The 19,028-nt window shown below is 45.4% G+C and overlaps 1 protein-coding gene across 2 annotated transcripts in view; it reads right to left on the bottom strand.

Annotated features, from left to right (window-relative positions):
- Positions 1-3,174: 3,174 nt before the first annotated feature.
- CFAP221 (cilia and flagella associated protein 221) overlaps positions 3,175-19,028 on the bottom strand; it is a 107,563-nt gene continuing 91,709 nt past the window's right edge. Inside the window, exons 21-24 of one of the 2 annotated variants that reach the window (XM_047871501.1) lie at positions 18,374-18,465; positions 12,262-12,354; positions 9,040-9,135; positions 3,175-3,393 (exon numbers count right to left, since the gene is read on the bottom strand). In XM_047871501.1, the coding sequence (XP_047727457.1) occupies positions 3,285-3,393; positions 9,040-9,135; positions 12,262-12,354; positions 18,374-18,465 (390 nt within the window). In that variant the 3' untranslated portion in view covers positions 3,175-3,284. Of the gene's footprint in view, positions 3,394-9,039; positions 9,174-12,261; positions 12,355-18,373; positions 18,466-19,028 lie in introns of those variants that run through there. The other variant, XM_047871502.1, reaches the window with a different exon arrangement.

Raw genomic sequence — 19,028 nt, 5'->3', positions numbered from 1 at the left:
AAAACCACGAATTGGACGCTTAACCGACTGAGCCACCCGGTAAAGTGTGTTTAAAACAGAACATGGCTCCTGTTACTCCCCTGCTCAAAACTCTCCAAGGACTCCCTGACCTAGGATGAAACTCCAAATCCAAAGTCCATGCCCTAGCTGCAAGATCCCATGTGACCAGCTTCCTGGCCACATCTGTGTTCTTTCCCTGTCCCTTTCCCTGCAGCCCCCACTGTTCTAGCTATCTGAGCCTTGTCCCTGGTCCTCCAGCAGGCCAAGCACACTTCCTCTGAGGGCCTCTGAATGCGGCGTCCCAAGTACCTGGAAGTGTCTGTCCCCAAATGACAGCCGGCTTGCGCCTTCCTACAGTCAGGTCTCTGTTCCATGACAAGTCCTCCGGGAAACTCTTGGGCCACTCCCTCTCCCCTTGGCCAAACGTCAGTCTTCCTTTGTAGCACTTCTCCTGCCCTGGCTTTATAGTGCATATGTAAAATCTGGCTTTTGTTGATGACTTGTGCCCTTTGCCACGGGGCAAGCTCGGGGTTACATCCCTTGATGGGCCCAGCAAGGCCCAGCTCCTAGACAGCACTCAGCAACTCTTCTGAATTGTGTGTCTACACGTGTACATCTTTGTGTGTATGGGGGGCAGGGGGTGCATGCACACGCGTGCCCTCTTCCAGGCCACTCTTCCCTTCTCCACCCAGAGAACCACTGCCTGGCCAGCAACGGTGGCATGAGCCTGTGTCCCCATAGCAGATGGGCATCCATCCGACACCAGCCTGCAGAGACCCCCGAGCTGGGCAGCCGAAGGTCCAGGCTCCTCAGAGGTCATCAGGACCAGCCTCTTGGGCTGAGCGGGACTCCCCAGGGTGCTTCCACTTATCCTGGAAACGGAGTGTGACATTTTAGGTGAGAAGGGAGATACAAATTGTGAACTCTGATTAGTCCAAGTACTGTGACCTCATTTTATCCTTGAAGCTGATGAGGCAGGACAAATGGGTAGCTTAAAAAAGGGGCAGTTGGGGAGTCTGGATGGCTCCGTCGGTTAAGTGTCCGACTTCGGCTCAGGTCACGATCTCGCGGTCCGTGAGTTTGAGCCCCGCGTCGGGCTCTGGGCTGATGGCTCAGAGCCTGGAGCCTGCTTCGGATTCTGTGTCTCCCTCTCTCTCTGTCCCTCCCCCCGTTCATGCTCTGTCTCTCTCTGTCTCAAAAATAAATAAACGTTAAAAAAAATGTTTTTTTAAAGGGGCAGGAGGTGGCGGTGGTAGAGAAGGAAAACAGAGCCTGTTGTATGTGACTCGGGAATGAAGAGTCTGGTGTCCTCGGGCAGAGGCAGGCAGTGTCCCCATCTCTGACTGCCCCTCTTGCCCAGCACAGGCGACCCAGCTGGAGTTCTAGCTGCCTGAAGAGTCCCTCTCTGATTCTGCCCGAACTCGTAGTCACACAGGCCTTGTGGGTCGTCACCAGCTTGAAGCGTCACCTGGCTTCTGGGACCTTTGGGCCTCTCTGTGCGGGAGGGTGTGAAGACTCAAAGAGCAGTCCCCCCTTATGGGCCAGCACAGAGCCTGACACATGGGGGACACCAGGGAAAAGGAACCGGTGTTCTTGTTCGGAAAGCCTGTCCCCTGCCTTATATGCGACTCCCATGTTAACCACTGACTCTGTGTCGTTCAGCCATCCCAGCTTTCATTCACCCGGGATCTCTCACGAGGCTGCTGGGTGTTGAATGGGGTCGGCGGATTCAGCAAATAAAAATGTAGGATGCCCAGTTAAATATGAATTTCAGAGAAACAATGAATTTTTTTTTTTAGTGTAATATGTCCCAGAAAGTGCATGCCCTATTGGGACATACGTACAGTAAAACATTATTTGTTGATATCTGAAATTCAATTTCAAGTGGGCACCGTTGTATCTGGTAACCCCAGTTCTGAGGAGGGGCCGTGGCCTCTGCCTAGTGCTGTTGGTGTCTCCCTCTCTCTGGGACATTCCCCAGAGGGACTTGGTTGCATAAATGAGTGATGCGAAGTTCTGTCTTGCATGTGGGCTGGGTTAGCCTTTAAGAATACTAAAGGGGGCGCCTGGGGGGCCCAGGTGGTTAAGCGTCCGACTTGGGCTCAGGTCACGACCTCACGGCTGGTGGGTTCGAGCCCCGCGTCAGGCTCTCTGCTGACAGCTCGGAGCCTGGAGCCTGCTTCGGATTGTGTCTCCCTCTCTCTCTGTCCCTCCCCCATTTGTGCTCTGTCTCTCTCTTTCTCTCAAAAATAAATACACATTTAAAAAATATATATTTTTTAAGAACACTAAAGAAATGGCTTCACAGACCCAAGCTCACTTGTGTACCTATTATACTGACAGGAAGGAAACGGTCATTGACAACATTTAATTGTCTAACGTATGCGAATTGCCTCAAACACACTGTAGGTCCTGCCCCTAAAGAGTTTTGGTTTCATGATGGAAAGACAAATCCCAGAACAAATGTCAGAATCAATGAGCTAATGAAGAGCTCTTTTAAAACGGTACATAGAGTCTGATAACAGCTTCGCACAGAAAGAGGAATGTAGGGAATACATCCAAATATACTTGGATAATGATGGGTTGTTATAACCCAAATGTCATCAGTCTTACCAGCTTCTGCAAATGAATGGCGTCATGTTAACAAACACAAGCAAAACCAAAGACCCACACAATCAAAAGGTTTTCGCCGATGCGTTCACAGAGCCTCCCGACCCCTTGGCAGTGACCTTTTGCCTCAGGTGTTTCTTAGCGTTTCCAGAAGGATAGTTTCCAGTTGCTTCCAAACCAGTCTGCACGCTTGGGTGGCTCACTGTGCCCCTCCATTTTCCAGCCCCTGCTCCCTTAGTGCGTGCCGTCCCACAGATGCTTGGGGAGCGAGGGTCCTCACCAAGGCTGTGACACTCAGGGGCCGCGGAGGTGAGCAAGCAACCCTGCTCTGAACCCTCCTACCTCCGGCCCCAGGCACCACACCTCCAAAAAGGCTCTCAGGAACGGCGGATAGTCCCGGCTCTTGGTCTCGGCATGGTGGCCCACGACTTACTCGGGAAGTCTGTGCCAGCACGAAATCTCGCACCGAGAAGCTTCCGACACCGCCATCCCACCAGTGACATTTTATTTTTGAAAGGAAAGATCATTACTTAAAACTATATACACCGTCCACATTCTGATTTTATCCTCTAGGAAGTTTAATTCCAAAGATGGCTGGGATGCAAGTGGACACAGAGGACCACGGTGACGGGGCGGGGGGAAAGCCGACGGAAGGAACTGACCTCCTGGAGGTTTTATCCTAGAATCAGGTACGAGTTGAGAGCTTTGTTCTGCAGAAGCTTCATCTCCTCCAGCACCTTTTCTCCTGCCTTCTCCTCTGGCTGTGCTTGTTCTTTGGCCTCTCTGCATATCAAACACCCAACAAGGACACATCAGGGCATTTGGTAACAGCTCCAGTCACCATCTCCCATCCCCCCACGCCCTTCTGCTGGCTCGGGGATAGCGCGGTGAAGGCTGGACGACTTGTTTTACATGTTTTTATACGTGGTTGATAGCATATATGTATTATGTACACACACATCTCAATGTACATAAACGTGTATGTATAACTACATGTATATATGAAAAACTATATTTAGCGATAATTTAGTTACCAGTGAAAACACTTGGCTGATAAGTGATGCAAACCTGGCTTCCGATCTTAGCTACACGCGTTTCTTAGCATGGCCAAGTTCCCTAATTCAGGCTCCGTTTCCAGACGTACAGACAGTGGGAATTCCCACCTCCCAATACCGTCGAGGTGAAATGAGAAATTACTCCTAGACATCTTAGTATGATGTCTTCTGAATGCTCAGGCAGCGTTAGACGCTTCCTCACGTTTGTGAATGAAGCAGGCACATAATATCTCCGACTCTGATGACGGCTCCAGAAGCGGGGGAATCAAGAGGGAGGGTTCTGCATCTGGATCAAGTGATGGCTGGTGTGGAGCCCAGACTTTGGCTGGGCGTGGCAAGGCGGTTGCTGGGTAGAAGTTTCCAAATGTCTGGCAAGGAATGACCCAAGTGCATTTGGTTGAAAGGACAGATGTCTGAGGATGGTGAGCTCAGCTAGATGATGTGCCTAGTCAGGAGAATACGATATAAACTCAAGTGTTTCTGGAACGTTTTCTAAGCAGGGTGAAATGTAAAGTTCTGACAAATGCCTGGCAGTTTTGAGAAAGCAGAAATATCAGAAAATGAAGAATTAAAATGTTCCCTGATGCATGTCATAAAAATATTAATTGGTATCATTTAATGGAATCAATCTTAGGGGCGGTGCCTGGGTGGCTCAGTTGGTTGAGTGTCCAACTGTTGATTCGGCTCAGGTCATGATCCCAGGGTCGTGGGATCAAGCCCCACATTGGGTTCCGTGCTGAGAGTGGAGCCTGCTTGAGATTCTCTCTCTCTGTCTCTCTCTGTCTCTCTCTCTCTCTTGCTCCCTCTGCCCCTCTCCCCTGCTCATGCTCTCTCTCTAATAAAAAAATTAAAAAATTTAAATATATAAGTCTGTCTCCCTATCTTTATTAGTAAAGATACTAATGGTTGAATGATACTATGAAAATCTCAGAAGTGCCAAATGATGTGTCAGCAACTAAAGTCGCCCTCACAGTTTCTTGGACATTTTGCATGATTCCCCTTAGGGGGGTCTTGAGCAGGCTGAGATCACCACGAGGGCAGCAAAGAACCTCTCACGGTAATTACAGCTGTTGAGGGAGAACACATGATTCTTTGCATCCCTGAAAACAGAATTTTCCAGAGACCAAACAGATAGCAGTCCTTATGGGAAATTATACACCACTAATGTGTTCTTTTTATTCTGTCTACCTCCTGGTTGTGTGTGTGTGTGACAGTGGGGACGCTGGCAGCTTCTGCCTGAGGTTGAAGAGGTGAGGAAAAGGAACAAGTAGGGACAGAGAAGACAAAACAGCACAGGATAATGCTTGATACGAGCTGAAGAGAACCTGTGAATCAATGAACTTTCTAAAACCGTCTACGGGCTATCAACCTGTTGGAATAGTCTTCAGCCAATAAAATGATGATCACATTGATAATTTTGCCATGGGAAAACATGTACATACAATAATGTAAACAGAAAAATAGGTGATTTGAAAATGCCATGATAGGGGCGCCTGGGTGGCGCAGTCGGTTAAGCGTCCGACTTCAGCCAGGTCACGATCTCGCGCTCCGTGAGTTCGAGCCCCACGTCGGGCTCTGGGCTGATGGCTCGGAGCCTGGAGCCTGTTTCCGGGTCTTTTTTCAAGTTTATTCATTTATTTTTGAGAGAGAGAAAAAACATCTCTCACCCCTACATCTGTGTTTTTTGAAAAAAATTAGAAGCTAATGTGATGTGCAGAAATGTTTAGAGGTCACTCTTAGTTTATTTTTGTGGTAAAGCAGCTGAAATATGTAAAAAAAATACCACTGGGTGAATATATAAAGTAATAACTTCTGTTTCATTTAATAATAATTTGAGGGGCGCCTGGGTGGCGCAGTCGGCTAAGCGTCCGACTTAAGCCAGGTCACGATCTCGCAGTCCGTGAGGTCGAGCCCCGCGTCGGGCTCTGGGCTGATGGCTCAGAGCCTGGAGCCTGTTTCCGATTCTGTGTCTCCCTCTCTCTCTGCCCCTCCCACGTTCATGCTCTGTCTCTCTCTGTCCCAAAAATAAATAAACGTTGAAAAAAAATTAATAATAATTTGATAATCAGGTGGCATTCAACATTTGCTCTGTAGTATAAAGGGTGAAAAACCACATTTAAGAGCACAGGAGCAGAGAGGTATTACATATTACTCCATTCGTGTGGCAAGTCATTATTTGTCCAGGGGCAAGTTTTAAAATAGAAAAAAAGGGGCGCCTGGGTGGCTCAGTGGGCTGAATGTCTGACTTCCGCTCAGATCATGATCTCGCGGTCTGTAAGTTCAAGCCCCGCATCGGGTGCTGTGCTGACAGCTCAGAGCCTGGAGCCTGCTTTGGATTCTTTGTCTCCCTCTCCCCCACTCTCACTCTTTCTCTCTCTCAAAAATAAATAAATACTAAAAAAAAAAAAAAAAGAAGAGTCTCTTAAAAAAAATAATAAAATAGAAAAAAAAGGGTTTTATTTAAAACCCTCAGTCAATTGTTTGAAACCTGAAAGAAATGCAGTGCAAAGAGCATCTGTTTGTTGAGGTACACGAGGTTTGACATGTTGTGTTGTGTGAGATGATATTTCATTGGTAATTGACCAAAGCAGGCTCACTGAAATTCTATTTAACATTTTCTTTTTTTTTTTTTTTATTTATTTATTATTATTTTTTTTTAATTTTTTTTTTCAACGTTTATTTATTTTTGGGACAGAGAGAGACAGAGCATGAACGGGGGAGGGGCAGAGAGAGAGGGAGACACAGAATCAGAAACAGGCTCCAGGCTCCGAGCCATCAGCCCAGAGCCCGACGCGGGGCTCGAACTCACGGACCGCGAGATCGTGACCTGGCTGAAGTCGGACGCTTAACCGACTGCGCCACCCAGGCGCCCCCTATTTAACATTTTCTACCTTAAATTTCCTTTTCCTAGAAACTGCTAAAAAATTTTCCGAGGAGTGTTGGTTTCTGTAGGCCTCTGAAACCATCACAAACAGGCCAAAGGAACCCCATACTAAGACATGTGGGAGCGGGGTGGGGGTTAGTTCCTTTAAAAAAAGGCAAGGCCTCCCAAAACATTCCAAACAAAGTTCCAAGACAAACTGAGAAACTTATAACGTATCTAAGAAAGGGTAATTATCCTTAATGTACAAGAGACACAGAAATAAACGACAAACAGATAAATGCTTCTGGCAAAAAAGGCAAAGCGAGCCCCTCGTTAAAGAAGAAAAATAGGGTGATAATATCAGCCTGGGAAACTATGTAACATCACTTGTACACACAGAAATTAAAATGAAGACAATGAGAAGGTCTTTTTTAAATCTATCCTATTGCTAAAGAAGAAAAGAAAAATGATAGTTTTCCATGTTATTCAGGGCATTTGAATGTGGGCAGTCCTGACCTCTGCTGATGGAACTCTGAATGACAATTAGACTATATTCAGTGATTCTCAATATGCAGTATGGAGTAAGCATGGAAATTTACTACAGCACAATCGCTAACAGCAAAACACTGACAACTCAGAAGACAGTTAAATAACTTATGGTGGAATACAATGTCTACCTATATTTATAAATATATGTTTATGGTAGATTGATAAATAAAAGTGCAGAAGATGTTGGGGCGCCTGGGTGGCGCAGTCGGTTAAGCGTCCGACTTCAGCCACGCCACGATCTCGCGGTCCGTGAGTTCGAGCCCCGCGTCGGGCTCTGGGCTGATGGCTCGGAGCCTGGAGCCTGTTTCAGATTCTGTGTCTCCCTCTCTCTCTGCCCCTCCCCTGTTCATGCTCTGTCTCTCTCTGTCCCAAAAATAAATAAAAACGTTGAAAAAAAAATTAAAAAAAAAAAAGTGCAGAAGATGAAACATTATGAATAATATGTTAAATGTTATTAAAACATAAGTATATAATCAATATAATTATGTTAATATATATTAACATATTATATATAATGAATAATACAGATACTAAATAAGTAAATATTTGGAAGACTGTACATCAGAATGTACAAGTTACTGTCTCTGGTGGTATTATTGTTTTTATTTTTTGTATTTTCTGATTTTTTTAATAATAAAAAGGCATTTTTAAATTATTTTTATCTTTATTATTATTTTTTTAAATCTGTCTTTATTTTTGAGAGAGAGACAGAGCACGGGAAGCAGAGAAGCAGAGAGAGAGGGAGACGCAGATTCTGAAGCAGGTTCCAGGCTCTGAGCTGTCAGCACAGAGCCCAACGCGGGGCTTGAACTCACGGAAGCGAGTTCATGACCTGAGCTGAAGTCAGACACTTAACTGAGCCACCCAGGCACCCCTATTTTTATTTTTTAACGTTTATTTATTTATTGATAGAGAGAGAGAGAAACCACATTTGAGAGAGCAGGGGAGAGGCAGAGAGAGAGGGAGAAAGAATCCCAGGCAGGCTCTGCACTGTCAGCACAGAGCCTGACATGGGGCTCGAACCCACAAACTGTGAGATCGTGACTGGAGCCGAAATCAAGAGTCAGATGTCTAACTGACTGAGCCATCCATGCACCCCCAAAAGGCATTTTTTAAAAGAAAAAAGACATTTTAAACAATATTTTTATGTTTATTTTTGACAGAGAAAGAGAGCGAGAGAGAGCAGGGGAGGGGCAGAGAGAGAGGGAAACACAGAATCTGAAGCAGGCTTCAGGCTCCGAGCCGTCAGCATAAAGCCCAACTCGGGGCTTGAACTTGCGCATGGTGAGAGCATGACCTGAGCCGAAGTCGGACGCCCAACCGACTGAGCCACCCAGGCGCCCCAAAAGAAAAACACTTTAAAAGCATACCTGGAATTTCTAACTTATAAACCATATGAACTATATCAGGTTATTTCCATTACAAAACTGTTCACCGAAACTAATGTTTTGAGGGATGACGATGTTTGCTTAGCTCTTTGGCCCCTGATGGAGAGGCAAAAGGAAACATTAACGTTTGCTGAGCATATTAGCTCCCATCAAGCAACTGGCGAGACGTCCTCTCGTTGGTGTCTCACTTAATCCTCACGCCGTCTGTGAGGGACACTATGTTCCGCACGGTATAAACGAGGAACCCGAAGCTCAGTTACTGAGGTAAGGGACATGGCTGGAGATCTCACGTGTAACACATGGTGGGGCTGAGATGCGGCTACAGGTGCCCCCCCCCCAAAACACACCTGTGAAATGAGATGATAAGCAAATGGAAAAATTGGGTTCAGTTCTTAAATGTCCACTTACCAACCACATTTGAGGGCACGTAATTGTGCATAAACTAAGATATGTGCAAATCTCTCTTTTTTAAGCCTGAGGTATTTCGATTCGGACAACGTGACAATCATGCACTTCATATAGGACACATTCGATCGGAAGGCTGCCCCTTCCTAAGCATAAATCATCTACTTACTTCTCCTTTTTGGTGTCCTTGTGGTCCAAGATAGGGAATTCTGCTTCAATTATTTCTGGAGTCAGTATAACTTCTACATTCTGTTCGCAGAGCTCACTGAAAAGGGAGAAGACGCTTAGCTGGCATGGATTTTCCTTCCCAAAATAAAATAGAGAAATATTCTGATCATTTAAGAGTTACGTAATTCTTGTGGCTTTCAAGGTTAGTTCTACCCACTTTTGTTGAGTGTATGTTAAGAGAAGCATAAGGCTGGGGCACCTGGATGACTCAATCAGTTGAGTGTCCAACTCTTGATTTCAGCTCTGGCCATGATCTTACGGTCATGAAACTGAGCCGTGGAGCTTGCCTGAGATTCTCTCTCCCTCTCTCTCTGCCTCTCCCCTGCTTGCCTGTGTACTCTCTCTCTCTTTCTCAAAATAAATAAAGTTAAAAAAAAAGAGTAGCATATAGCTGATAAATTGCTTTCCACCCAAAAACAATGGTAGGAATCATTATTTATAAGCAGAGAATAAAAGGGAATTTTTAAAGTGAGGTTACAGAATTCATATTCTTTTCAAGTGCACGTTTGAAAATGTGTACCAGTCTTGACCATATCTTACACCAAAATGAAAGCCTTACACCAAATTGAAATGAAAGATTTCAATCTTCTGATATTATTCACAGTATGTTCTCTGGCCACCACGGAATTCAAGTAGAAACCAATGAGAAGAGAATTAAAAAATCCACAATTGCTTTAAAAATGAAATAATATAGGGATGCCTGGGTGGCTCAGTTGGTTGGGTATCCAATTTTGGCTCAGGTCATGGTGTCCCAGTTCATAAGTTCAAGCCCCATGTCAAGCTCTGTGATGACAGCTCAGAGCCCGGAGCCTGCTTCGGATTCTGTGTCTCCCTCTCTCTCTGCACCTCCCGAGCTCGTGCTCTGCTTCTCTCTCTCTCTCTCAAAAATAAATAAACATTAAAAATGTTTTAAATGAAATAATATATGGGAAGGCAAGCTGGTGCAGCCATTCTGGAAAACAGTATGGAGGTTCTTCAAAAAGCTAAACAGAGAACTACCCTACAACCCAGCAATTGCACTATTAGGCATTTATCCGCAGGATACAGCTGTGCTGTTTCGAAGGGACACATGTACCCCCATGTTTATAGCAGCACTATCAACAGTAGCCAAAGTATGGAAAGAGCCCAAATGTCCATCGATGGATGAATGGATAGAGAAGATGTGGTATATATATACAATGGAGTATTACTCAGCAATCAAAAAGAATGAAATCTTGCCCTTTGCAACTACATGGATGGAATTGGAGGGTATTATGCTAAGTGAAATTAGTCAGAGAAAGACAAATGTCATCTGACTTCACTCATATGAGGACTTTAAAACACAGAACAGATGAACCAAGGGAAGGGAATCAAAAATAACATAAAAACAGGGAGGGGGACAAAACAGAAAGGTTACAGGAAGGGTTGTGGGAGGGGGGGATGGGCTCAATGGGTCAGGGGCACTAAGGAATCTACTCCTGAAATCATTGTTGCACTATATGCTAACTAATTTGGATGTAAATTTAGAAAAATAAAAAAATAAAACAAGTTAAAAAAAACAACAACAGAAACGTCATTGAGCAGTAGTAGACAGAAGTGTCATAGCAAGTTTCTGTTGTGGAAAGTACCCTCGAAAGCCACAAAAGCTGTTCCAGTCCCATATGATTGAAAACTCACGATTCCTAAGCAGCCACAGGCGGGTGCTCTGCAAACATCATCTTCTTGTGAGCAGTTTCCTGTCTCTAAGATGGGGATGACGGCGAGACCTCATCGTGGCGGGTAGATGAGACTGCGTGCAAAGTGCTGTGCCCGATACACAGGTAGTGCTTTAAATGTTTGTTATAATTACCACCCTCGTCATCGGCATCAGCATTATCGCCTGTAATTTTGACAACTTGCGTGAAATAGATACTCTTATTCTCATTTCACAGATGCGGACACTGGGTCACGACAGTCCCCGCACCAGTGCTGAGTGGAGGGTCAGAGAAGTTTTCGCCTGCTGGGCATCTCCCCGTGGCCCCTGAACCTCGGGCAGATGCGTGTCATCCCGCCCTGGCTGCAGCGTCCTCACCAATGCCCGCAGGCAGTGGTTTGAATAGACAAGACCTCAACCTTCCCATTCAGACCTGGGTTCAGTTTCAAATGCTCAGGTATTGCCAAATGTCACTGCGTGTGGGCAGGTCTGAGAACTAGATGCGCGCCTCAGATATTTAGGATTTCACTAATGGATTATTTACATGTAAGAATGTTGACATGGGCACAATGACAGAAGATTCAAGGATGTATTTCTACCGGCTGTTGGACGCTCACCAGTAAAATCAAACTTAAGCGCCTTGGTTTGGGGCCTATAGTTGTATTTTTTTAATTACATTTTTTTTTTTTTTTTTAGAGTGAGAGTGTGAGGCGGGGGAGGAGGGGTAGTGAGAAAGACAGAGAGAGAATCTTAAACAGGCTTCACGCTCAGCGTGGAGGCTGACGCAGGGCTCAGCTCGATCCCACAACCCTGGGATCATGACCTGGGCGGAATTCAGGAGTTGGATGCTTAACCAACTGAGCCACCCAGGCACCCCCTTTTCTTTATTTTATTTTATTTTATTTTATTTTATTTTATTTTATTAAAAAAAATTTTTTTTTCAACGTTTTTTATTTTTGGGACAGAGCGAGACAGAGCATGAATGGGGGAGGGGCAGAGAGAGAGGGAGACACAGAATCGGAAACAGGCTCCAGGCTCTGAGCCATCAGCCCAGAGCCCGACGCGGGGCTCGAACCCACAGACCGTGAGATCGTGACCTGGCTGAAGTCGGACGCTTAACTGACTGCGCCACCCAGGCACCCCCCCTTTTCTTTATTTCAGAGGAGCCTATTGTTTTTTATGCCTCTCCAAATCCTACCCTTTTTCAAGTACTAACCCAAGTTCACATGACCACTGAAGCCTTCCAAGCCCACTTAGCACCACCTCTACTCTCTGGCTCCTTTGAGCTCCAGGGGCACCTAAAGATCAGCAAATGTGAGGCCACAGAGACTGTCCATTCCCTACTGTGAATTCAGCATGTTATCCCCTAGGGAGGCCTGAACTCCTCTGGGTTGCAAGCTCGGACACTCTGTGCTCTTCTGAAATCTCTCACGGCACCTGGCGTATTTTTGTGACACAGACCACATGAGAAGCCAAAGGCAAAAAAAGTACCGTTCTGCTGTTTCCAATCTGTCTTCTTCTGGTAGGGCCTCAAGAACGGCGGGGGCATTTATAGGAAGCATAACGGAATTGAAGGGATCACATCTGTGGAGGAATCACACAGGCAGCCAGGATAAATGCTCACATTCACAGTCTTGGAATGCCGACATAACTTTCTAAAGCACTTTTACTTTGCCACAGGGGAGGACTTTACCCTTCTGTCCTTCGCTCCTGAACACCCCCCATGTTTCCCTATAGACAAAGGCAGCAGGTGCAACAGGTAAGTGAAATCCGTGAGAATGCGGCCCAACAAGCCATTTCCCGGAGTTTAGAAACAGAACTTTCAAGCTGGTAGTGTCTAAAATAATGTCATTTCCTGGGGGGCCTGGGGTGAAAGTTAGATAGCTCACTTTTCAATTCCTAATATTTCCCCCCATCTTTACAGTCTCCCTTTATTGTTCTATTCAGTTTCAGACCTTCCTCCAACCCCCTTATATATTGCTTGGTATTATATACTTAGAGCTTTATATAAAAATTCCCGGGTATCGAGCACATTAAAATATTTAAAAGAGGGAGAAAAAATACTGTTATTTTAGAAGTTGGCCACAGAATTCTGTTTCAAGATGGTAGCAGAGGCATTTGCTTTTTTTCTTTCCTTTGGTCTCAATTACTTAAAAACCTTTAAAAATTGAACGCACAACAAAGAGGAAGAGAAAGAACATACGTGGGGTAAACGTTTTCAACAGTTTTCTGGAGTAAGTTTCTGGAGGCTGGGAAGAGTGTTGTCTCATGAAAAAGTACACAGTGACAGAGCGTAGAACATGCAGGAAGGAAACCGGCCTCCTACAAACCCTAGAGAGGTTGTGGGCTGATGGTGAGGCAGGAGGCAGGCACGGAAAAACAGGGGATTAACTGAAGCCTCCTTGGCATGTGCACCTATGTCTTTGAAATAAGCTTTTTTTCTCTTTGTTTTTTTTTTTTTTTTTTTCCTGTGCAAAAATGCACCTGCTTGCCAAGTGTAGAGAATGAATCAAACTAGGGCATATAGCTTTGCAGCTGTATAAAAGAGTGAGGAAGAGATCTATAAACGAATATGCAGCAATTTTCAGGAGACATTTTTTATAAGCAAAAAAAGCAACGTGCAGTAGAGCATATCTAGTGTGGCACTTTTTGTATAAGGCGGAAGGGGAAATGAGAAAAAAATGTATATTCTGCTTAGCATCAGAAAAACTGCAAGAATGAGTCAGAAGACAGGGCTGGTTACTGACAAGGATGGGAGGGAGGTGGCCAGCATGGATACTTCTCTAAGTGTGCCTTTTTGTGTAGTTTTGAATTTGGAAAGCATGCCATTATTCTACATATTAAAAAAAAAATAATGAGATTAAATCTATCACAGAGGGAAGCGGGAAAACCCCAAAGTGAAAGCAAACTGAAGCAAATAATATTTCACATGAATTCCACAATCACAGTGGAGGGAAAGAAAGAGAGAAAGAAAGAGGAAGAGGGAAGGAAAAAAGAAAGAAAAAAGAAGAAGGAAAGGAAGGAAGGAAGGAAGGAAGGGGGAAAAGGAAAAGAAAGAACTAATCTAAGGAACTTAGAAATACAGTAGTTGACTGGGGCGCCTGGGTGGCGCAGTCGGTTAAGCGTCCGACTTCAGCCAGGTCATGATCTTGCGGTCTGTGAGTTCTAGCCCCGCGTTGGGCTCTGGGCTGATGGCTCAGAGCCTGGAGCCTGTTTCCGATTCTGTGTCTCCCTCTCTGTCTGCCCCTCCCCCGTTCATGCTCTGTCTCTCTCTGTCCCAAAAATAAATAAAAAACGTTGAAAAAAAAATTTTTAAAAAAAAAAAAGAAATACAGTAGTTGACTGCCCGGTCACAGTTTTGGTGGGATGTGGGGTTCAGATAAACTTGAACTCTATTTATGATGCTTGTTTATTGAAATGGTTATCGGTGAAGCAATTCTGAAACTATTTTGGACGTACTAGGGAACAGAGTAATGAGTAAATATGTTGGGAGCCAAGGTTCTCACAGCAGAAGGGACATACGAATACAGAATGGGGGACAGCAGGCAATAACTTTACGGGTAGGACTGGAGTTACAAGCATTGCTGCGAATCCATAATTTCTAAAATGTGTGTACGTGTGCTTATGCGCACACGTATACGTGTGTGTGTGCATGTGTGTATTTCCCCACCTACACTCCCTGGCGAGTCTGCTGAGAAGGCCAAGAAACAAACCCTCCAAGTAGCAATGTGAACCCCCAGCCCCCAGGTGTTGGGTTTTAACACCATTTCTTACTAAAGGGAGCCTGGGTGCTACCACCAGGGATTAGTCCTATCTACTGACTTCATGACAAAGGTCCTAACTGACAAGTCCACTGACTGCCAGTGTCGCAGGGGATTCCAGACGGGAAGAGGTGCTGAGAAGTGGAGAGCCCAGATGCCTCTCTCCAGAGTGCGAGCCGGTCTGGGAACACAGCCCGGCAAGCATTTCTCATAAGACCAAACGTACCTGATTTTTAAATTCTGAGACTGTGTTTCTTTAACTTTTTTGTGTGTATTAATATGTTCTTCTGGAATTGAAATGGTGGAGACAGTAGATGGTGGTTGGGCTCTTTGCTTCGCTTGGTTTTAATGCCTTTCTTGACAAAGCAAAACTCGGACGGCTCTAAAAACGGTTCTCAGAATTCTTCTGGACGTTTCACTCGTCTATAAAATCCGAAAGTTGGGGGGCGCCTGGGTGGCTCACTTGGTTAAGCAACCAACTTCGGCTCAGGTCATGATCTCACGGTTCATGAGTTTGAGCCCTGTGCGGGACTCTGTGCGGACAGCTCAGAGCCTGGAGCCTGCTTCAGATTCTGTGTCTCTCTCTCTCTCTCTCTCTCTCTCTCTGCCCCTCCCCACTCATGCTTTGTCTCTGTCTCTCAAAAATAAATAAACATTAAAAAGAATTTTTTTTTTAATTTTTTTCAACGTTTATTTATTTTTGGGACAGAGAGAGACAGAGCATGAACGGGGGAGGGGCAGAGAGAGAGGGAGACACAGAATCGGAAACAGGCTCCAGGCTCTGAGCCATCAGCCCAGAGCCTGACGCGGGGCTCGAACTCACGGACCGCAAGATCGTGACCTGGCTGAAGTCGGACGCTCAACCGACTGCGCCACCCAGGTGCCCCTAAAAAGAATTTTTAAAAAATCCAAAAGTTGGGGTGCAACTGGATTAGGTAATCTCTTCTGTTGCTGCTGACTCTTGAGATGTGTATGGAAGTCCTAGAGACTCAACAAATTCGCACTGAATTATTAAGGAGCAGAGAAGCCAAGCAAGCTTGTTTTGATTAGTATGAATACAAAAATGACTTGAAATAAATAAACAGTAAATAACCATATCGCATGGTCTGACAACAAACAGATAATTCTCAGGGGCAAAAGAAACATCTCATAAGTAATAGGTCATTTATCGAAGCAAAATGACTACAAAGTTGAAGTATCATTAATGGATTTGTAGAAACTTAAAAAAGAATACCATTATTATTTTGTAACTGCCTTTAAAAATAAAAACACGGGGGGCGCCTGGGTGGCTTAGTCGGTTAAGCGTCCGACTTCAGCTCAGGTCACGATCTCGAGGTCCGTGAGTTCGAGCCCCGCGTCGGGCTCTGGGCTGACGGCTCAGAGCCTGGAGCCTGCTTCCGATTCTGTGTCTCCCTCTCTCTCTGCCCCTCCCCCATTCATGCTCTGTCTCTCTCTGTCTCAAAAATAAATAAACGTTAAAAAAAAAATTTTTTTTTAAATAAATAAAAACACGGTCCAGAATCTGACATCATGGAAATCCATGATAAGGAAACGTAGAATCCTCTCTTGATTTTATAATCTGTTACGCAATTACGGTTTATTTTGAAACAAACTGGCCCCACAGAGCACCCAGGCACAGAAGTTGAAACTAACAACTCATAGTTGGAGAGATTTCTTTAATTCATGTAGAGTTCATGTTTAATTCATGGTTAGTTCAAGCCCAAGGTAACCGCATTCTGACTGCTTTTTGAAAGAACAGCCTCTGGAAATTTTTCCAAGGACATGGGTTTGGAAGAAAAAAAAATAGGATTTTTTTCCCCCCTTAATTCTTGAGACTTCTGCGTGCCAAAAGCCGGTGGACACTTGTTACCATCTATCCATGGGTCATTTTGCTTATTCGGTCTCCTGATGGTACTCCACAGCCAGTTATGCCTGGTTGACTGGTTACCTGGGTGAAGCGTCCCTACCCTACACCAAATGTGTGTCAAGGTGGTGGCAGACCATCGCCATCTGGTGGCAGGAGAGCCACTGCAAGATGTAGTGGCTGGGGGGAGGGCAGGGGGGAGGGTAGAAGGACCGGGAAGAGTTATCATCAAGGATTGTGCTAGACGCTTCACATCATCGTTTTACTTTGGTCCGCACAACAGTCCGGGTAGGACACCACTGCTGTCCCTGTTCACAGGTGAGGAAATTATTGCTCAAAGGGCTTCAGTAATAAGTAACTCGCCCAAGGACACAGAGTAGGTGACCCGCTAATGAGTTACAAAGGCAGGTCTCCAAGGGCTCCTCCAAGGCGTTCACTCTCTCTACAGTGCCATCGCTTCTCCTAATTCTGGAAATTTCAGATTTTAAAAACACGCTAAGGTGGAGAACAAAGACGTGGGGTTTATTTTGAGGTGGCTCCAGGGTGGATGAAGTACCGAGGAACCCACAGAAAAGGAACTAATATCTTTTTCTTTTTTTAATTTTTTTTTTCAACGTTTATTTATTTTTGGGACAGAGAGAGACAGAGCATGAACGGGGGAGGGGCAGAGAGAGAGGGAGACACAGAATCGGAAACAGGCTCCAGGCTCTGAGCCACGAGCCCAGAGCCTGACGCGGGGCTCGAACTCACGGACCGCGAGATCGTGACCTGAGCTGAAGTCGGACGCTCAACCGACTGCGCCACCCAGGCGCCCCCGGAACTAATATCTTTGAGCCCCAACCAGGTCGCAAATCCTAGGCTGGGTGTTTTTTTGGTTTTTGTTTTTTTGGGTTTTTTTTTTTTTTTTTTTTTGCTTGTTTCCTGTTCATCTCCAGGCAGAGGAGAGTAGCTGAGAAGTGCTAATGAAATAACACAAAAGAAAGAGCATGTGGAAATGCCTGGGGAAGTGTGGCTGAATGTTGCCTAATTCAGAACCAGCCTTTCCTCTGGCAATGAAGGAAGAAGTACAATTCAGTGGTCTAGAGTCACAAACTGGCTTTCACCGATCCCCTCAAATACCTGGGGAAGGCGGGTGGACAGGGAGTCTATCAGGGTCACTGCACATCCAGTGACTCCCTGGTGGGAGTCAAGGGGCATAGTGCTCACCTGTGGATCCTGGATAGTGGCAAAGCTCAGGTTTCCCCGGGGGGTGGGCCTCATTTTGGATCAAAGGACTTGAACGAAAGGTGACTGCCTGCCGATGGCCATCATTGTGGATACTAGTCACATTCACTCACCAATAACCGATTTAACTATGCTTGTAAGGACAGTGGACTAAAGAAGCAAATTCAGGGGCACAGGAGTGGGGTACTGACCAGCCAGAGTCCCAGAGAAAAGGCACCGGACTCCTCGTTTGAGATCTTAGGGCTCTGAAGAGGTGTTAAATAAGCAAACTAGCAAAAAATGTGGCTACTCTAGATTTCTTCTTTCTTTGGCCCAACAATATTCTCATCTACCCATTCTGTTTCTGCAGCTGTGGCACCTCTCAGGGAACGCCCGGCTGCGGCAGAGAGAGGAGTACACGCTCTAGAATCGGATAGGGAGGGTGTTGAAAGCTCATCTTGGCAATTCAAACATGTTAAAACCTGGCCGTGAATATTTCAGCTGAATTATATGGATTGGTTGTCCACGTTTATTGAAATATGGCCAACCAACCGCTTGGGACATTCCTTTTTTTAACAAGTAGACCTCAATGATGATAATTCAAAATACGTGAATCAGTTATACACATCATCATAGTTCTCTAACTAGCAAACTTCCCTCACGCACTTAAAGTAGGATTTGATACATTATTGGCATTTAACTTTGAGGATCTTAACCTCTGTGATCCGTGGGGCAAACATGCCCCTGGGAGACACACAGATGAGTTGTGGCTTACCTCTGTGTAGTCTCCGTCTTCGAAGTTTCCGGCAGGAATGAGAGGGCCAGGGGCTGGAACTTGCACCAGTTCATTATTCCAGGAATAATGTCCTGTAGGGAGAGCCGGCACAGGATCTGACATGTAAGGGAACTGTGTGGTGAGGTTAAAGTCTAGGAAGGACTTCCGTTTCACTCAACTGGCTTTTTTTGCAGTCTTAGAAGTTAAGTTCCAAAATGTATTTATGTATGCACTTATTTTAAATGTTTATTTTTGAGACAGACAGCGTGTGAAGCAGGGGAGGGGTGGAGAGAGAGGGGGACAGAGGATCTGAAGTGGGCTCCGTGCTGACAGCAGGGAACCTGACGTGGGGCTTGGTGTTTGAAATCACAAACCAAGAGATCGTGACCTCAGCTGACGTCAGATGCTCAACCGACTGAGCCACCCAGGCGCCCCAAGCCCCAAAATGTATAATTTCATGAAGTTTGACTGAAGTGTTCCGAGGTAAAAGACAATTTCTCTAGCAAAGGGTACTACACAATGGTGTATGGAACTTAAGTAGGGGTGAAGGAGACCTTTTCTCCCCCCGATTCATCAGGCACACAAGAAAATTCTCCTGGTGATGGAGGACAGATCGGACCTTACAATCTGTTCGGTGAATGTGATGCTAAAGCAA

This window comes from Prionailurus viverrinus, chromosome C1, assembly GCF_022837055.1.
Source record: "Prionailurus viverrinus isolate Anna chromosome C1, UM_Priviv_1.0, whole genome shotgun sequence".
Classification (NCBI taxonomy): domain Eukaryota; kingdom Metazoa; phylum Chordata; class Mammalia; order Carnivora; family Felidae; genus Prionailurus; species Prionailurus viverrinus.
The sequence above is the reverse complement of the archived record's forward strand: the minus strand, read 5'-3'. Positions and strand labels throughout refer to the sequence as shown.